The sequence below is a fragment of the Thalassophryne amazonica genome, chromosome 17 (genome assembly GCF_902500255.1).
Source record: "Thalassophryne amazonica chromosome 17, fThaAma1.1, whole genome shotgun sequence".
NCBI classification, from domain to species: domain Eukaryota; kingdom Metazoa; phylum Chordata; class Actinopteri; order Batrachoidiformes; family Batrachoididae; genus Thalassophryne; species Thalassophryne amazonica.
The window spans coordinates 70,206,806-70,223,019 of record NC_047119.1 but is presented as its reverse complement, the minus strand read 5'-3'; the positions used below and the strand labels follow the sequence as shown (position 1 = coordinate 70,223,019).

Below are 16,214 nucleotides of genomic sequence, written 5' to 3'. Positions count from 1 at the left end.
GCCTGGTAGGAATGGGGTCTAATAGACATGTTGATGGTTTGGATGAAGTAACTAATGAAAATAACTCAGACAGAACAATCTGAGAGAAAGAGTCTAACCAAATACCGACATCACTGAAAGCAGCCAAAGATAACGATACGTCTTTGGGATGGTTATGAATAATTTTTTTCTCTAATAGTTAAAATTTTATTAGCAAAGAAAGTCATGAAGTCATTACTAGTTAAAGTTAAAGGAATACTCGGCTCAATAGAGCTCTGACTCTGTCAGCCTGGCTACAGTGCTGAAAAGAAACCTGGGGTTGTTCTTATTTTCTTCAATTAGTGATGAGTAGTAAGATGTCCTAGCTTTACGGAGGGCTTTTTTATAGAGCAACAGACTCTTTTTCCAGGCTAAGTGAAGATCTTCTAAATTAGTGAGACGCCATTTCCTCTCCAACTTACGGGTTATCTGCTTTAAGCTGCGAGTTTGTGAGTTATACCACAGAGTCAGGCACTTCTGATTTAAAGCTCTCTTTTTCAGAGGAGCTACAGCATCCAAAGTTGTCTTCAATGAGGATGTAAAACTATTGACGAGATACTCTATCTCACTTACAGAGTTTAGGTAGCTACTCTGCACTGTGTTGGTATATGGCATTAGAGAACATAAAGAAGGAATCATATCCTTAAACCTAGTTACAGCGCTTTCTGAAAGACTTCTAGTGTAATGAAACTTATTCCCCACTGCTGGGTAGTCCATCAGAGTAAATGTAAATGTTATTAAGAAATTATCAGACAGAAGGGAGTTTTCAGGGAATACTGTTAAGTCTTCAATTTCCATACCATAAGTCAGAACAAGATCTAAGATATGATTAAAGTGGTGGGTGGACTCATTTACATTTTGAGCAAAGCCAATTGAGTCTAATAATAGATTAAATGCAGTGTTGAGGCTGTCATTCTCAGCATCTGTGTGGATGTTAAAATCGCCCACTATAATTATCTTATCTGAGCTAAGCACTAAGTCAGACAAAAGTTCTGAAAATTCACAGAGAAACTCACAGTAACGACCAGGAGGACGATAGATAACAACAAATAAAACTGGTTTTTGGGACTTCCAATTTGGATGGACAAGACTAAGAGTCAAGCTTTCAAATGAATTAAAGCTCTGTCTGGGTTTTTGATTAATTAATAAGCTGGAATGGAAGATTTCTGCAATTCCAGTGACCCAGCACTTTTTAAATCAAAGCTCATGACTTATTTATTTAAACAGGCTTTTAATACCTTGTGGTGCTGTGACATGTTTTGTTTTTCAATGTGCCATTTGAACTCTTTTGTATGTTTGTGAATTCTTGATCGTTGATTTTTATGTAAAGCAGTTTGGACACTGTCTGGCTGCTGTAAAGGGCTATAGAAATAATGTTGATTGACTGATTGAGTGAAGGTCAGTAAACTTTTCCTCACCAATAAACGCACTGAACTTACACCCAGTCCAGCTGCAGACGTCACACTCAAATGTAGTTTGAAGTACAAAATAAAATACTTAGATCAAGTTGTGGCTGGTGGAAGTGTTTGACAGATTTGCCTCCTGAAATTAAAGGATGTGTATAAAGTTCTCATCACATATAAACTGTACGTTGGAATGAAAAACTAACATGCACAGAGTGCACGTGCCCACCTGCAGTGTCTCCTGTCGCTGTGAGAGTGAATGTCGCTTCTGGGTCCAATCTCAGCAGCTGACAGAACTGTTGCACATCTTCTGGTGCGTTACGAGGACGCATCATCACGATGTCACCAGCATCATACCTGCACACAAAAAACAACCACAACAACAGCAATAATAATAGCAATATCAGAATCCCAATTTAATTTATTGCCAAGTAAGTTCTCACATACAAGGAATTTGATCTGGTGTCATTGATGCATAAACAACAATAAAAAGAAAATGAAAAAATATTTCTGTAAGAAGTTAAGGAGTCAGATAGACAAATGGGCAAAACTAGAGAGATTTGTGTGTGGACTGTGTTTTTGCGCTATGACATTTGTCTTCTTCAGACTGATGGTCAGTCCAAACTCCTTGCAGGCAGGACAGAAGCGACTAACACGCTGCTGCAGACCGTCTTCGGCGTGTGATATCAAGGCTGCATCGTTGGCAAAGGGCATCTCACGAATGAGTACCTCCACAACCTTGGTCTTGGTGTGAAGTCGGGCAATGTTGAAGAGCATGCCATCGGCCCTGGTGTGAATGTCCACTCCCTCACTCAATACTTCAAGGTGTACTGGAGACTGGAGGAGAATGGAGAAGAAGATTCTGAAGAGAGTCGGCGCAACTATACAGCACTGTTTCACCCCGCTGCTAACTGGGAAGGCCTCTGATGTTGCACCATTGAAGCAAACTATACTGTGCATGTTTTCATGGAATGAAGCAACGTGAAGAGTCTGTTTCAGCTGAACAAGTCAAAAGCCTTGGTCAGGATCGATGAAGGCGATGTAGAGTGGCATTTGCTGCCCTTGACATTTCTCCTACAGCTGGCGTATTGAAAAGATCATGTCCACGGTAGACCTCCCAGTTCAAAAGTCACACTGGAACTCTGGGTAAACATGCAAAGCCAAAATCTGTAGATGTGCTAAGGCAACACGGGTGAAGGCCTTCCCAACAGTGCTGACAGCGGAGATGCCTCAATAATTATTGCATTTGCTTCTATCTCCTTTGTTCTTATACAAGGTGACGATGCTCGCATCTCGCATGTCCTGGGGAATGCATCACTGTTCCCAGCAGAGGCAGAAAAGATTGTGTAGGTGTTTTAGCAACGCAGGTTTCCCACTCTTTAAGACTTCTGATGGGATGCTGTCACTCCCTGGGGCCTTCCCACTAGCGAGGCAGTCAATGGCTTTTCCAAGCTCTTCCATGGTCGGTGGTGTGTCTAGCTCTTGGGTCACCAATCCTGTTCCTGGAGGGCATCTGTCCTGCATGTTTTCTAACTCTCCCTGTTCCACTCCCAGGCAATTAACTATCAGGTGTGCTCAGCCAATCAAGAGCTGGAAAACACCATTTTTAAAAAAATCAGGTGTGACTTGAGCAGGTAGACGTGGAAAACATGTAGGGCAGGTGCACTCCAGGAACAGGGATGGTGACCCCTGGTCAAGCTCTTCCATGACCAGCAGATCTGGGATGTCCTTGAGGGCTGTGACTGTGACAATGTTCTGGGTTGTGTACAGCTCGAGATCGTTCTCAACCCAGCTGCTGCTGCTTCCCCTGATCTGTGATGACTTCACTTGTCTTTGACTTGAGAGGTGCAGACTTGGAGGTGGATGGGCCTGTTGCCTTCTTGATGCCCTCATATACACCTCTTGCATCCCCAGTGTCAGCATAGTACAGTGTCTGTATACTGCTGCAGAGGTTCAGCCAGTACGAGTTGGCACAGTGGCAGGTGGTTTGCTGGTCTTTTCTCTTGGCAGCTTTGGGGGCTTTGAATGTATCTTTAAATGTACAATGCCAGAAACATAATTGTCCAAATACCTATGGACCTCACTATAAGTCAAAGTGTAAGGGTGTGTGGGTTTGTTTCTTTCACAGCCCCTGCAGTAAGAATATTGAGCGGTGAGTTGATCTCCTTAAATTAATTCTATATTATAATAACCAAGTGGCCTCTTTGTGCCTGCGTGGCTTTGATCACGGAGAAACTTGGGACAGCTGACATTTACCGATTGGTATGCTTATGTATTTTGGGTCAAGGATGAATGCTGCGAAAGCAGAAAGTTGATGGGATTAATATTTTTGGAGAAATTAGCGATGTTAGTTAACAGTGAAAAATGGACATTGAGCTGCAATGCAGTTTAACAGTGTTGTTAGTGTTATTGATTTATTGTGTTTTTAGAGTGGTTCTGTAGTGTTTTTGTTTGGTTTTAAAGAGTTCAGTTGTGTCATGTTGCCATTACCCTGAGTGAAAAGTGTAGTGCATTTGATGTCTTCCACCACTGTCTGTTTGTGGGTGTGTAAAAATAAAAGCACCTGGTTGGGGTAGAAGGCAGAAACGACAAAAAGCTCTGCCTCAGTTTTTGTTCTTCCGCGCAGCTTGCCACAATATATTAAAAGTGAAGGGGCGTCTGTGTACATGTAGGCGTGTGTGTGTATAACTTCGATCACAAACTGGGGAGAGCTGACACTTGCTGTTTGGTATGCTTATGTATTTTGGGTAAAGGATGAACGCCACCAAAACAGAACATTGACAGGACTAATATTTTTGGATAAACTACGAATATTAGCTAACAACACTGGACATTCTTTCTCTCCGATTGTTCTGAGTTATTTTCATTAGTTACTTCCTCCAAACCATCAACATGTCTATTAGACCCCATTCCTACCAGGCTGCTCAAGGAAGCCCTACCATTAGTTAATGCTTCGATCTTAAATATGATCAATCTATCTTTATTAGTTGGCTATGTACCACAGGCTTTTAAGGTGGCAGTAATTAAACCATTACTTAAAAAGCCATCACTTGACCCAGCTATCTTAGCTAATTATAGGCCAATCTCCAACCTTCCTTTTCTCTCAAAAATTCTTGAAAGGGTAGTTGTAAAACAGCTAACTGATCATCTGCAGGTCTATTTGAAGAGTTTCAGTCAGGTTTCAGAATTCATCATAGTACAGAAACAGCATTAGTGAAGGTTACAAATGATCTTCTTATGGCCTCAGACAGTGGACTCATCTCTGTGCTTGTCCTGTTAGACCTCAGTGCAGCTTTTGATACTGTTGACCATAAAATATTATTACAGAGATTAGAGCATGCCATAGGTATTAAAGGCACTGCGCTGCAGTGGTTTGAATAATATTTATCTAACAGATTACAATTTGTTCATGTAAATGGGGAGTCTTCTTTACAGACTAAGGTTCATTATGGAGTTCCACAAGGTTCTGTGCTAGGACCAATTATATTCACTTTATACATGCTTCCCTTAGGCAGTGTTATTAGAAAGCATTGCTTAAATTTTCATTGTTACGCAGATGATACTCAGCTTTATCTATCCATGAAGCCAGAGGACACACACCAATTAGCTAAACTGCAGGATTGTCTTACAGACATAAAGACATGGATGACCTCTAATTTCCTGCTTTTAAATTCAGATAAAACTGAAGTTATTGTACTTGGCCCCACAAATCTTAGAAACATGGTGTCTAACCAGATCCTTACTCTGGATGGCATTACCCTGACCTCTAGTAATACTGTGAGAAATCTTGGAGTTATTTTTGATCAGGATATGTCCTTCAATGCGCATATTAAGCAAATATGTAGGACTGCTTTTTTGCATTTGCGCAATATCTTTAAAATTAGAAAGGTCTTGTCTCAGAGTGCTGAAAAGCTCATTCATGCATTTATTTCTTCTAGGCTGGACTATTGTAATTCATTATTATCAGGTTGTCCTAAAAGTTCCCTGAAAAGCCTTCAGTTAATTCAAAATGCCGCAGCTATAGTACTGACAGGGACTAGAAGGAGAGAGCATATTTCACCCATATTGGCTTCTCTTCATTGGCTTCCTGTTAATTCCAGAATAGAATTTAAAATTCTTCTTCTTACTTATAAGGTTTTGAATAATCAGGTCCCATCTTATCTTAGGGACCTCTTAGTACCATATCACCCCAATAGAGCGCTTCGCTCTCAGACTGCAGGCTTACTTGTAGTTCCTAGAGTTTGTAAGAGTAGAATGGGAGGCAGAGCCTTCAGCTTTCAGGCTCCTCTCCTGTGGAACCAGCTCCCAATTCGGATCAGGGAGACAGACACCCTCTCTACTTTTAAGATTAAGCTTAAAACTTTCCTTTTTGAAAAAGCTTATAGTTAGGGCTGGATCAGGTGACCCTGAACCATCCCTTAGTTATGCTGCTATAGACTTAGACTGCTGGGGGGGTTCCCATGATGCACCCAGTGTTTCTTTTTATTCACCTCTTTTTGCTCTGTATGCACCACTCTGCTTTTAATCATTGGTGACTGATCTCTGCTCTCTTCCACAGCATGTCTTTTTCCTGATTCTGTCCCTCAGCTCCAACCAGTCCCAGCAGAAGACTGCCCCTCCCTGAGCCTGGTTCTGCTGGAGGTTTCTTCCTGTTAAAAGGGAGTTTTTCCTTCCCACTGTCGCCAAGTGCTTGCTCATAGGGCGTCGTTTTGACCGTTGGGGTTTTTCTGTAATTATTGTATGGCTTTTGCCTTACAATATAAAGCGCCTTAGGGCAACTGTTTGTTGTGATTTGGCGCTATATAAATAAAATTGATTTGATATTGATAACTAAATTCTGGACTCACACTCCATTCCAGCAGGAACCAATAAATATCTATACATTTAAAAGGACATGTTGCATATTTTTAATGTCCCAGTTAGCAAGGCAACATAAAAGTACACGATTGTAAGTCTCTCCGCACACATGCACTAATAATTGATCGCTGATGTATTTTATTCCTCTCCCTCTGAGTGTTAGCAGATGCATTTCCAGAAAATGTCTCACTCTGCAATTTCCTGCATTTCTTAGTATGTGATGTACATTTTAGAATGAGCAGAAACATCCCGACGACTGACAGACAGAGAGAAACGAACCTGCTCCGTCCGAAAATGAAGCGTCTGAGCTTTTATTCGAAAGTGATGGCTCGGATTTACAGAGAAGATACACACAGGAGATGACACACTTCACCCCAAAACACTTAACTTTTCATAGTCTGTCCGATTTTGGAAACTAAAAGATGGTGACGCTGCTGTTTGTGTGACAGGATGCTGGTGTACTGCCGCCGTGAACATGGACATGCAGCTTGTGAAAAACAAGCTGCCTGGACAGAGGTACAGAAGTTTACTTGACTGCAGTAAATTCGGGCCATCTAGATGTTTTAATGTTTAAAAAAAAAAGTGTCACTTGTAAAAGAAAGCTGTGCTTTTACGCAAAAACAAAACTCTTTTTGGGTGATAAGAACTGGGTGTGATAATTTACCCAAACTGACCCAGACTGACTCCAAATACGAGTGAATTAAGTACTTTTATGTTTTGGTGATTTATGCGCTCTGTTCTCAAAACGGTACATGAAAAGCAAACGGCACTCACCTTTCCAAACGCACAGCAGGACGCACTGCTGCCTCATAACATCAGATCAAAGTTCAGAGAGTCATCGTGTGTCCCCCCCCCCAAAAAAAAGAATTGCCAGGACTCTCAAGCATACTGAAACATCCCTTTGTTGTTTCATAAGTGAAAAACAATCAAGCGCTTGATTTTTTTTTCCCATGGTCAGATCACGGACATTACTGATGGCTGCACTGGGACAAATAATATAGCATGAGTAGATTTACATGACCATTCTAATCAGAACTTTTACTAATCAGATTGTTGTAAGAATCTGATCTCCAAAGTTATGAGCACTAAATCTTCTCATAGCTGCTGCTTTTACCATGACTGCATCACAATGAAGTTATCACTTAAAAACGAGTTATCATCACAGGACATCACACTTATTTCAACTTTAGAATCAATCTGTGCCTGTTCTTAACATTAGCAGCTACATTGTATTCAAGAGTGTGCTGGGATGCTTCTAATAGTCACGTCACATGTCGGAAACACTCAAGTACTCATGAGTAAATTTATTTTTGGAGGTCTCCGTAACTGTTTGTTGTGAATGCCGTATACTTTGAAACCAGTCACAGAAGTACACAAAGTAATACCGGTGGATCATCGGATGGTCACTAACAGCCTAAATCTTAATTGTTATTTTGGTGCAACATGTCCTTTAAAGCACAGTGGCGTCTGTGTACGTGTGTGTGCATTATTTTATTTAGTAAGTTCAGCGTAAGAACATAATATAATTGTAAATGCGTTGAAAATACATGGATGACACAAAAAAGTGAAAACACTTATTTCCATTGTGGTTCATTTAAAAATCAACCTAATAATAACAACAGTAATAATAGTGTGTATATCAATCAATCAATTTTTTTATATAGCGCCAAATCACAACAAACAGTTGCCCCAAGGCACTTTATATTGTAAGGCAAGGCCATACAATAATTATGTAAAACCCCAACGGTCAAAACGACCCCCTGTGAGCAAGCACTTGGCTACAGTGGGAAGGAAAAACTCCCTTTTAACAGGAAGAAACCTCCAGCAGAACCAGGCTCAGGGAGGGGCAGTCTTCTGCTGGGACTGGTTGGGGCTGAGGGAGAGAACCAGGAAAAAGACATGCTGTGGAGGGGAGCAGAGATCGATCACTAATGATTAAATGCAGAGTGGTGCATACAGAGCAAAAGGAGAAAGAAACAGTGCATCATGGGAACCCCCCAGCAGTCTACGTCTATAGCAGCATAACTAAGGGATGGTTTAGGGTCACCTGATCCAGCCCTAACTATAAGCTTTAGCAAAAAGGAAAGTTTTAAGCCTAATCTTAAAAGTAGAGAGGGTGTCTGTCTCCCTGATCTGAATTGGGAGCTGGTTCCACAGGAGAGGAGCCTGAAAGCTGAAGGCTCTGCCTCCCATTCTACTCTTACAAACCCTAGGAACTACAAGTAAGCCTGCAGTCTGAGAGCGAAGCGCTCTATTGGGGTGATATGGTACTACGAGGTCCCTAAGATAAGATGGGACCTGATTATTCAAAACCTTATAAGTAAGAAGAAGAATTTTAAATTCTATTCTAGAATTAACAGGAAGCCAATGAAGAGAGGCCAATATGGGTAAGATATGCTCTCTCCTTCTAGTCCCCGTCAGTACTCTAGCTGCAGCATTTTGAATTAACTGAAGGCTTTTTAGGGAACTTTTAGGACAACCTGATAATAATGAATTACAATAGTCCAGCCTAGAGGAAATAAATGCATGAATTAGTTTTTCAGCATCACTCTGAGACAAGACCTTTCTGATTTTGGAGATATTGCGTAAATGCAAAAAAGCAGTCCTACATATTTGTTTAATATGCGCTTTGAATGACATATCCTGATCAAAAATGACTCCAAGATTTCTCACAGTATTACTAGAGGTCAGGGTAATGCCATCCAGAGTAAGGATCTGGTTAGACACCATGTTTCTAAGATTTGTGGGGCCAAGTACAATAACTTCAGTTTTATCTGAGTTTAAAAGCAGGAAATTAGAGGTCATCCATGTCTTTATGTCTGTAAGACAATCCTGCAGTTTAGCTAATTGGTGTGTGTCCTCTGGCTTCATGGATAGATAAAGCTGGGTATCATCTGCGTAACAATGAAAATTTAAGCAATACCGTCTAATAATACTGCCTAAGGGAAGCATGTATAAAGTGAATAAAATTGGTCCTAGCACAGAACCTTGTGGAACTCCATAATTAACCTTAGTCTGTGAAGAAGATTCCCCATTTACATGAACAAATTGTAATCTATTAGACAAATATGATTCAAACCACCGCAGCGCAGTGCCTTTAATACCTATGGCATGCTCTAATCTCTGTAATAAAATTTTATGGTCAACAGTATCAAAAGCAGCACTGAAGTCTAACAGAACAAGCACAGAGATGAGTCCACTGTCCGAGGCCATAAGAAGATCATTTGTAACCTTCACTAATGCTGTTTCTGTACTATGATGAATTCTAAAACCTGACTGAAACTCTTCAAATAGACCATTCCTCTGCAGATGATCAGTTAGCTGTTTTGGGAGGCAGAGCCTTCAGCTTTCAGGCTCCTCTCCTGTGGAACCAGCTCCCAATTCAGATCAGGAAGACAGACACCCTCTCTACTTTTAAGATTAGGCTTAAAACTTTCCTTTTTGCTAAAGCTTGTAGTTAGGGCTGGATCAGGTGACCCTGAACCATCCCTTAGTAATGCTGCTATAGACGTAGACTGCTGGGGGGTTCCCATGATGCACTGAGTGTTTCTTTCTCTTTTTGCTCTGTATTCACCACTCTGCATTTAGTCATTAGTGATTGATCTCTGCTCCCCTCCACAGCATGTCTTTTTCCTGGTTCTCTCCCTCAGCCCCAACCAGTCCCTGCAGAAGACTGCCCCTCCCTGAGCCTGGTTCTGCTGGAGGTTTCTTCCTGTTAAAAGGGAGTTTTTCCTTCCCACTGTTGCCAAGTGCTTGCTCACGGGGGGTCATTTTGACCGTTGGGGTTTTTCCGTAATTATTGTATGGCCTTGTCTTACAATATAAAGCGCCTTGGGGCAACTGTTTGTTGTGATTTGGCGCTATATAAATAAAATTGATTTGATTTGATTTGATTTTACAACTACCCTTTCAAGAATTTTTGAGAGAAAAGGAAGGTTGGAGATTGGCCTATAATTAGCTAAGATAGCTGGGTCAAGTGATGGCTTTTTAAGTAATGGTTTAATTACTGCCACCTTAAAAGCCTGTGGTACATAGCCAACTAACAAAGACAGATTGATCATATTTAAGATCGAAGCATTAAATAATGGTAGGGCTTCCTTGAGCAGCCTGGTAGGAATGGGGTCTAATAAACATGTTGATGGTTTGGATGAAGTAACTAATGAAAATAACTCAGACAGAACAATCGGAGAGAAAGAGTCTAACCAAATACCGGCATCACTGAAAGCAGCCAAAGATAACGATACGTCTTTGGGATGGTTATGAGTAATTTTTTCTCTAATAGTTAAAATTTTGTTAGCAAAGAAAGTCATGAAGTCATTACTAGTTAAAGTTAATGGAATACTCAGCTCAATAGAGCTCTGACTCTTTGTCAGCCTGGCTACAGTGCTGAAAAGAAACCTGGGGTTGTTCTTATTTTCTTCAATTAGTGATGAGTAGAAAGATGTCCTAGCTTTACGGAGGGTATATAATAACAAGAATCTAATATATAATAAGACAGTAAATTAACATAAAAAAGTAATTAACAGGAAATACAAGGGTTGAATTCTTCTTCTAAAACTATTGAGGTCTGAGGTTCTAAAAACATTCTGGACTGACACGCCAGTCCAACTCATTATAAAAACTCACGCATGTGCTAAAAATGCCCGGGGGTCAAGAGGGCCTTGGTAGGGGGGTCTGTGGGGGCTAAGCTGAAGGGTTTTAGCCATGCTAATGCTCCCCAAAACCATTTTCTGCAGTAAATTTGCAAGAGAAAGGGAGGATGGAGGCAGCTGTCTGTCCAAGTCTTTACAAGCTGGACAAAATCTATCACATACACCAATAACATCTGTGCCGTGTGAGACGGATGTCTCCAAAACTGGAGAGGCAGTAACAAAGAAAAGAAACAGACTTAAACCTAACATCACTGGAATGGTCTTGTGTTTAAATTAAAAACCTTTGAAGCCCCCAAATCCTCATCATTTTGTACAACCATTGCAACACAATTGCTTCATATTGATTCAGTGGTTCAAAACACTTTGGTTTCTCCGTCACTAATAATTAGCAATAAAATACACCAGCGACCACTAATTATTTCCACATGTGCACGGACAGACTTACGATCATGAATACTTTGATGTTGTGTTGCTAAGCGGGACATTAAATAACGTGTAACATGTCCTTTAAACACTAACGTACTGAAGAAAGAAGCAGAGAGCAGCTCACCTGGATCTCACACGACGTCCAGTCCCACGGTACCTGATGCCTGCTTCTCTGTCAATGTTCCTGGCATCCAAATCACTAGTTTCATCCCTTTCTACTGTCTTTCTGCAGATTTTGACTTTTTTTTTTTTGGACTGCATTTCAGTGCCACGACAAAGCAAGGTGTTTTTTTTTTTTTTAAAGTTTGACCGCTTTACGGCATTTTGCACCCATTTACAGAAGTACTGTATAAGCATCTAATGTGCACCTTAAAAACAGACTGATTCACATATGAAACACTTTGGCATAAATTAAAAATGCGTAAATATGCAAAAATGTGCAATTTTCACATGCCTGAAACTTTGCATAATTTATTACCACCCTTGAAAAATGTCACTTACCTATTTTATAAACACTACCCAATCTAGAGCCTGTGGATCCCCACGGGCAACACACTAGTTTATTTTAACACGGCAGAGTGTAATTCTCTTGTGGAACATCTGGAGGTTACCTACTTGATGTTGGACCCTGTGATGTCAAACTCAATAAGCCTCACGTCTTGAAAATGGGAGGAATCTGTTACTCTGCTATTGGACACCAGTCTTGAAGGAAAGGGGTGGGATGGTGCAGTCTGTCCTACCGGAATCCTCATTCTGTCCTCCGTCTTTTCGGTCACACCACCCAGAAAGTGAAAAGTGTATTTTGGTGGCAGTCTGCCATGAGAACAAGAAATGAAGTCAAATCCATTCTTCAATCCAGTTTGCTTAACTTAATTTAGGTTTTAGAGACACAGTCAGAATAATTAAGTTTGAGATGTTACAAATTTTATTTTTTCCTTCTAACAGAATCAGATGAGATGGATTCTTACAATTCATCGTCTCTGAGTGGAACCACATCTGCCAACGATGGGTACAGATCCAAGACTTTCTCCCAGAATGACTTTAGCCACAGGTCAATCACAGCGTCCGGCCTGTTTAATAATCACAAAAAACACTCACGACTGTGCAACAAACCCTGATGTCTGGTGTATGATCGATGTGCAAGCAAACGACTACACTCCTGAATCTGAAGCTACATCTAAGTGCACATAAAACCTGCTGAGCTATTTAGTCACCACAGATACATTGTTACTACAATTAAAGGTAAACAGGCAACATCAACAGTTTGCTAATCAACAACTGTACAACAAATATCCTCAGGAGATCAGATTAAGGCATAGTGGCTCCTTCAACGTGTACTCAGAACCCTGAAGAGCTTTTCTTCAGTACCTCTCAGGTAGATACCAACATGTGGACAATTTGATTTACAGTTCATGCTTGTTATTTGTTGACCAATGTTGTCTAAATTAATAAAAAATCCAGTCAACATCATCTGGACAAAAATTCCAGTGTTTGTTTGGTTCCATTCATGTGGCCCATCATCACCACGGCCAACACAACACTGAACATCAAAAACAGTCTTTGAACAGGAACTGGATGTCAGTGTTGAGTTTTCCATAAACTGCTGATCTACTAAGACCTTAACATAAAACCATGTCTTGTGTCTATAGAAACAGTTCTGAAGAAGATTCAGAAACAACCAGAAACCAGAGAGTAGCTTTGTTGTGTTCAGAAGTCACAATACCCAGACTTGTTTAAACTGACAGAAAGACACCAAACGACTGCTCGCTACTACCACAGTACAAAGAATAACATCCATGAACACACATCACGTCAAAGCGTGAAGCAGATGTGTCACAGCAGCAGAAAACCATGGGTATCATTTCCAGACAATTCGACAGTAACAGAATTACAATGACAGCAAAATCTGGCCATAAAATCTGCTGTGATTGTAATTCTCTTATTAGTCTTAATCGTTAATCAGCTAAGAACAGGAAATAGAGGCTACACAGGTAAATCACCCCCTCTGATGAATCTCTATCTTCATTCTGACCCAAATCTCTGTAGAAGGTTTTCAGGACCTTGTTAAGGGACCTGTTAACAAATCGTGCCAAGTTTGGTCAAATAAGGCGAAACAGTGCGAGACAGTTGGAATTAGCGCACCACGAAACATCGTGCCGACGGGCAGGTGTGCACGATCCCGGTGAGAGTTCGTGCATGCAAAGGTGTCTGTCGAGCAGGAACAGTGCGAGGTGCACCACTTATGCGGAATAAATTAAAAAAAAAAAAAACATACCACCCACAGGACTCAAACCTGTGCCTTCCAAAAGCTCTGAATGCCAGTCAGAAATTTTACCACTGAGCTACGGAGCTGTTCTTTGAAAGCTGCGGGAATCTGCCTCATATCAGGAAGGACATGGAAGTATTACAAAAAAAAAAAAAAAAAATGAAATCACACACCTTATTTATCAAGTGAGCAATACAAATATGATCCGTCTGTTCCTCTGTAGATGACCCATGGTCACAGACATACAGTCAAGAAATGACATGAATGAGAAGCAGTGTGCTCTGATGTCCACATCTACTGGTCCGGTGCGTTCAGTCGCCCCAGTGCGTGTTCTGTCCGACATGCGTGTCTTGTGGATGGCGCACCGCAGCACAGACACTGCGTCATGTGGAACAGAGTTCACGTGGGTGACGTGACAGTCAGATCGCCCGTTGTGCGTTCTGATCTGATGATCCGTTTCAACCTGGCAGGCTGTCAATGTCCGCTCCGTGCGTGTGCTCGCTCACTCCAGCTTGTCGCCATGGCGATATGTTTTTATTTATGTCCACGTAAGTACAGCAATCAGACACATGCGCCTCACAGTGGACAGTTGTTAGTCCATGTCTGTCCAAACAGAGTTGGTGTTGTCCAGCTGGGATGTCCAGAACAACAGATCATTACCGCTGCTTCTGTTGTAAGCCACACGTCCTGTCAGTGGAGCGCACATACCCATGTGTCAGTGTGTGTGTTTGCAAAGTCACACTCATGGAGAACTTAGACAGATTTCACTGCGAGTATGACAGTGATCATCTGCAGTCTGTTGTCGTGCCAAGAGTGTGTGACTGGCCACACATTTTCTAAGTGCTATGCGAGCGGCGTTAGATGTTCGTGTGTGTCACCTGGAATTTGGCCGACACCTGCCGCGAGAGGGTGCGATGGGTTCACACAGCGCACACTGTCTTTCAGCTGCTGGTGTGCGCAAATAGTTGTAGCAACAGGTGTACGAGGCGTTGGAGGCAGGTATTTCCAATTATATGCCTACACGTTTTGCATATAATTCCTGCTTCATGCGCACTTCGACCAAACTTCGCACTATGTATGAAGGGGCCCTTTTTTGCCACCAAGAATTTAGGATATTCTGAAGGCATAAACACATGACTTTAAACAGGACTGGTTCTTATTACCCCATGTTTGCTGAAGCTTGACCAGTTCCTTACCCCAGATCATGTTGGCCATCTGCCAGTCCAACAGGTAACAGCACACTGGCACCCAACTGCATCAGGCGCTTATGGAGCTTCTTGGCCACAAAATTGAACCTACAGATGGGAAATGTTCAGTGTCTCAGTGAATGAAATGTTTGGAAGTAAGGTGACCACGAGGACTGACTGACTTAGGATAGGACGAGTCGCCCAGGCCCAGTACGGCACAGTCCAGCTGACACAGAGAGCCAAGAGGTAAAGACTTCTTGAACAGAAACCTCCAGAAGGTCTTCACAAAAGCAGATACAGACAAAAACGTTTATCAATATCTTTCTTCCACAGAGAACAACATTTTTTATAGCAGGAAATTTAACCACGGCTGAAGAGTTCTGAAGTTTTTCTATGCCTGCTAACATACATTATAACAATTACAGCTGCTGGTGGAGTTACTGTTTAACAACTGCACCATTCTGGCCAACATCTCAGACACACACCAGGAAAACTGACAATATACATATACAATATATATCCTGCATTTCAGGAAATGGAAGTTGCACATGTCTTTGTAACTCATCGTTTCCCTGAGTCTGAGTTTAACAATGTACAGGAACACAGCAGCCTGTGATGTTACTTAACATGAGGACTTTTAAATTCTAAAAAAAAAAAAAAAGCCAGATGGACAAATAAATGTGTGTTGGATAACACATTGTTACTTAATGCAGTTTAGACAGAAGAACTCATCAGGCAGACATGGATTCCTGACTCACAGCAACATCGAGACATTAACAGTGTTGTTATGCAGGAAGCTCTCAGCTTGTGGTGTGTACCACAAGGACTTTTAAATTCCAAAATTAAGCAAGATGGACAAATAAAATACTGGATGTTACTTGAGGCAGTTTTGTGAAAATAACTCAGACTGACAGAGATTGCTGACCTTCAGTGTTACAAAGACTAAACAACAGTGAAGAACATGGGTCATGGGGAAAAAAAAACAAAAAAAACACCTGAAAGTTTTTGACAAGGCCTGTAGCCCCTGGCAGGGGTCTAGGAGTTCTACCCCACAAAAAAAATTAAATCTCATATGCATTCTGGTTCATTTTCAGGTCTACTTACGCATAAAAAAAAAAATCTAAATTTCCATGACTGAAATAAAAACATGAGGACTTTTGATTTTTATCAGCTCTTTAAATAGTCCTGTTGCAGGTTTGTGCACGTGATATAATCCTGCATGCATGGATGGTGGAGTTTCATTATTTGCAGGTTGCTGTCTCAGTTAACATGTTCTGTATGAAGTCACATATTTGCTTAGAGATATTATGATTTCATTACCTTCATGTTGTCAGGAGGGTCCCCCTGGCCAGCGGTGGCGCACACAAAAACAACCAGCGACTCTGAGATCAGGTTAGCCTGTTTA

General features: G+C 41.3%; 1 protein-coding gene across 2 annotated transcripts in view; it reads right to left on the bottom strand.

Annotated features, from left to right (window-relative positions):
• ndor1 (NADPH dependent diflavin oxidoreductase 1) overlaps positions 1-16,214 on the bottom strand; it is a 57,478-nt gene that overhangs the window by 31,673 nt on the left and 9,591 nt on the right. Inside the window, exons 3-8 of one of the 2 annotated variants that reach the window (XM_034192012.1) lie at positions 16,130-16,207; positions 14,992-15,089; positions 14,819-14,917; positions 12,325-12,426; positions 11,972-12,169; positions 1,651-1,778 (exon numbers count right to left, since the gene is read on the bottom strand). In XM_034192012.1, coding sequence (XP_034047903.1) covers positions 1,651-1,778; positions 11,972-12,169; positions 12,325-12,426; positions 14,819-14,917; positions 14,992-15,089; positions 16,130-16,207 — 703 coding nt within the window. The remainder of the gene's footprint in view (positions 1-1,650; positions 1,779-11,971; positions 12,170-12,324; positions 12,427-14,818; positions 14,918-14,991; positions 15,090-16,129; positions 16,208-16,214) is intronic. The other variant, XM_034192013.1, reaches the window with a different exon arrangement.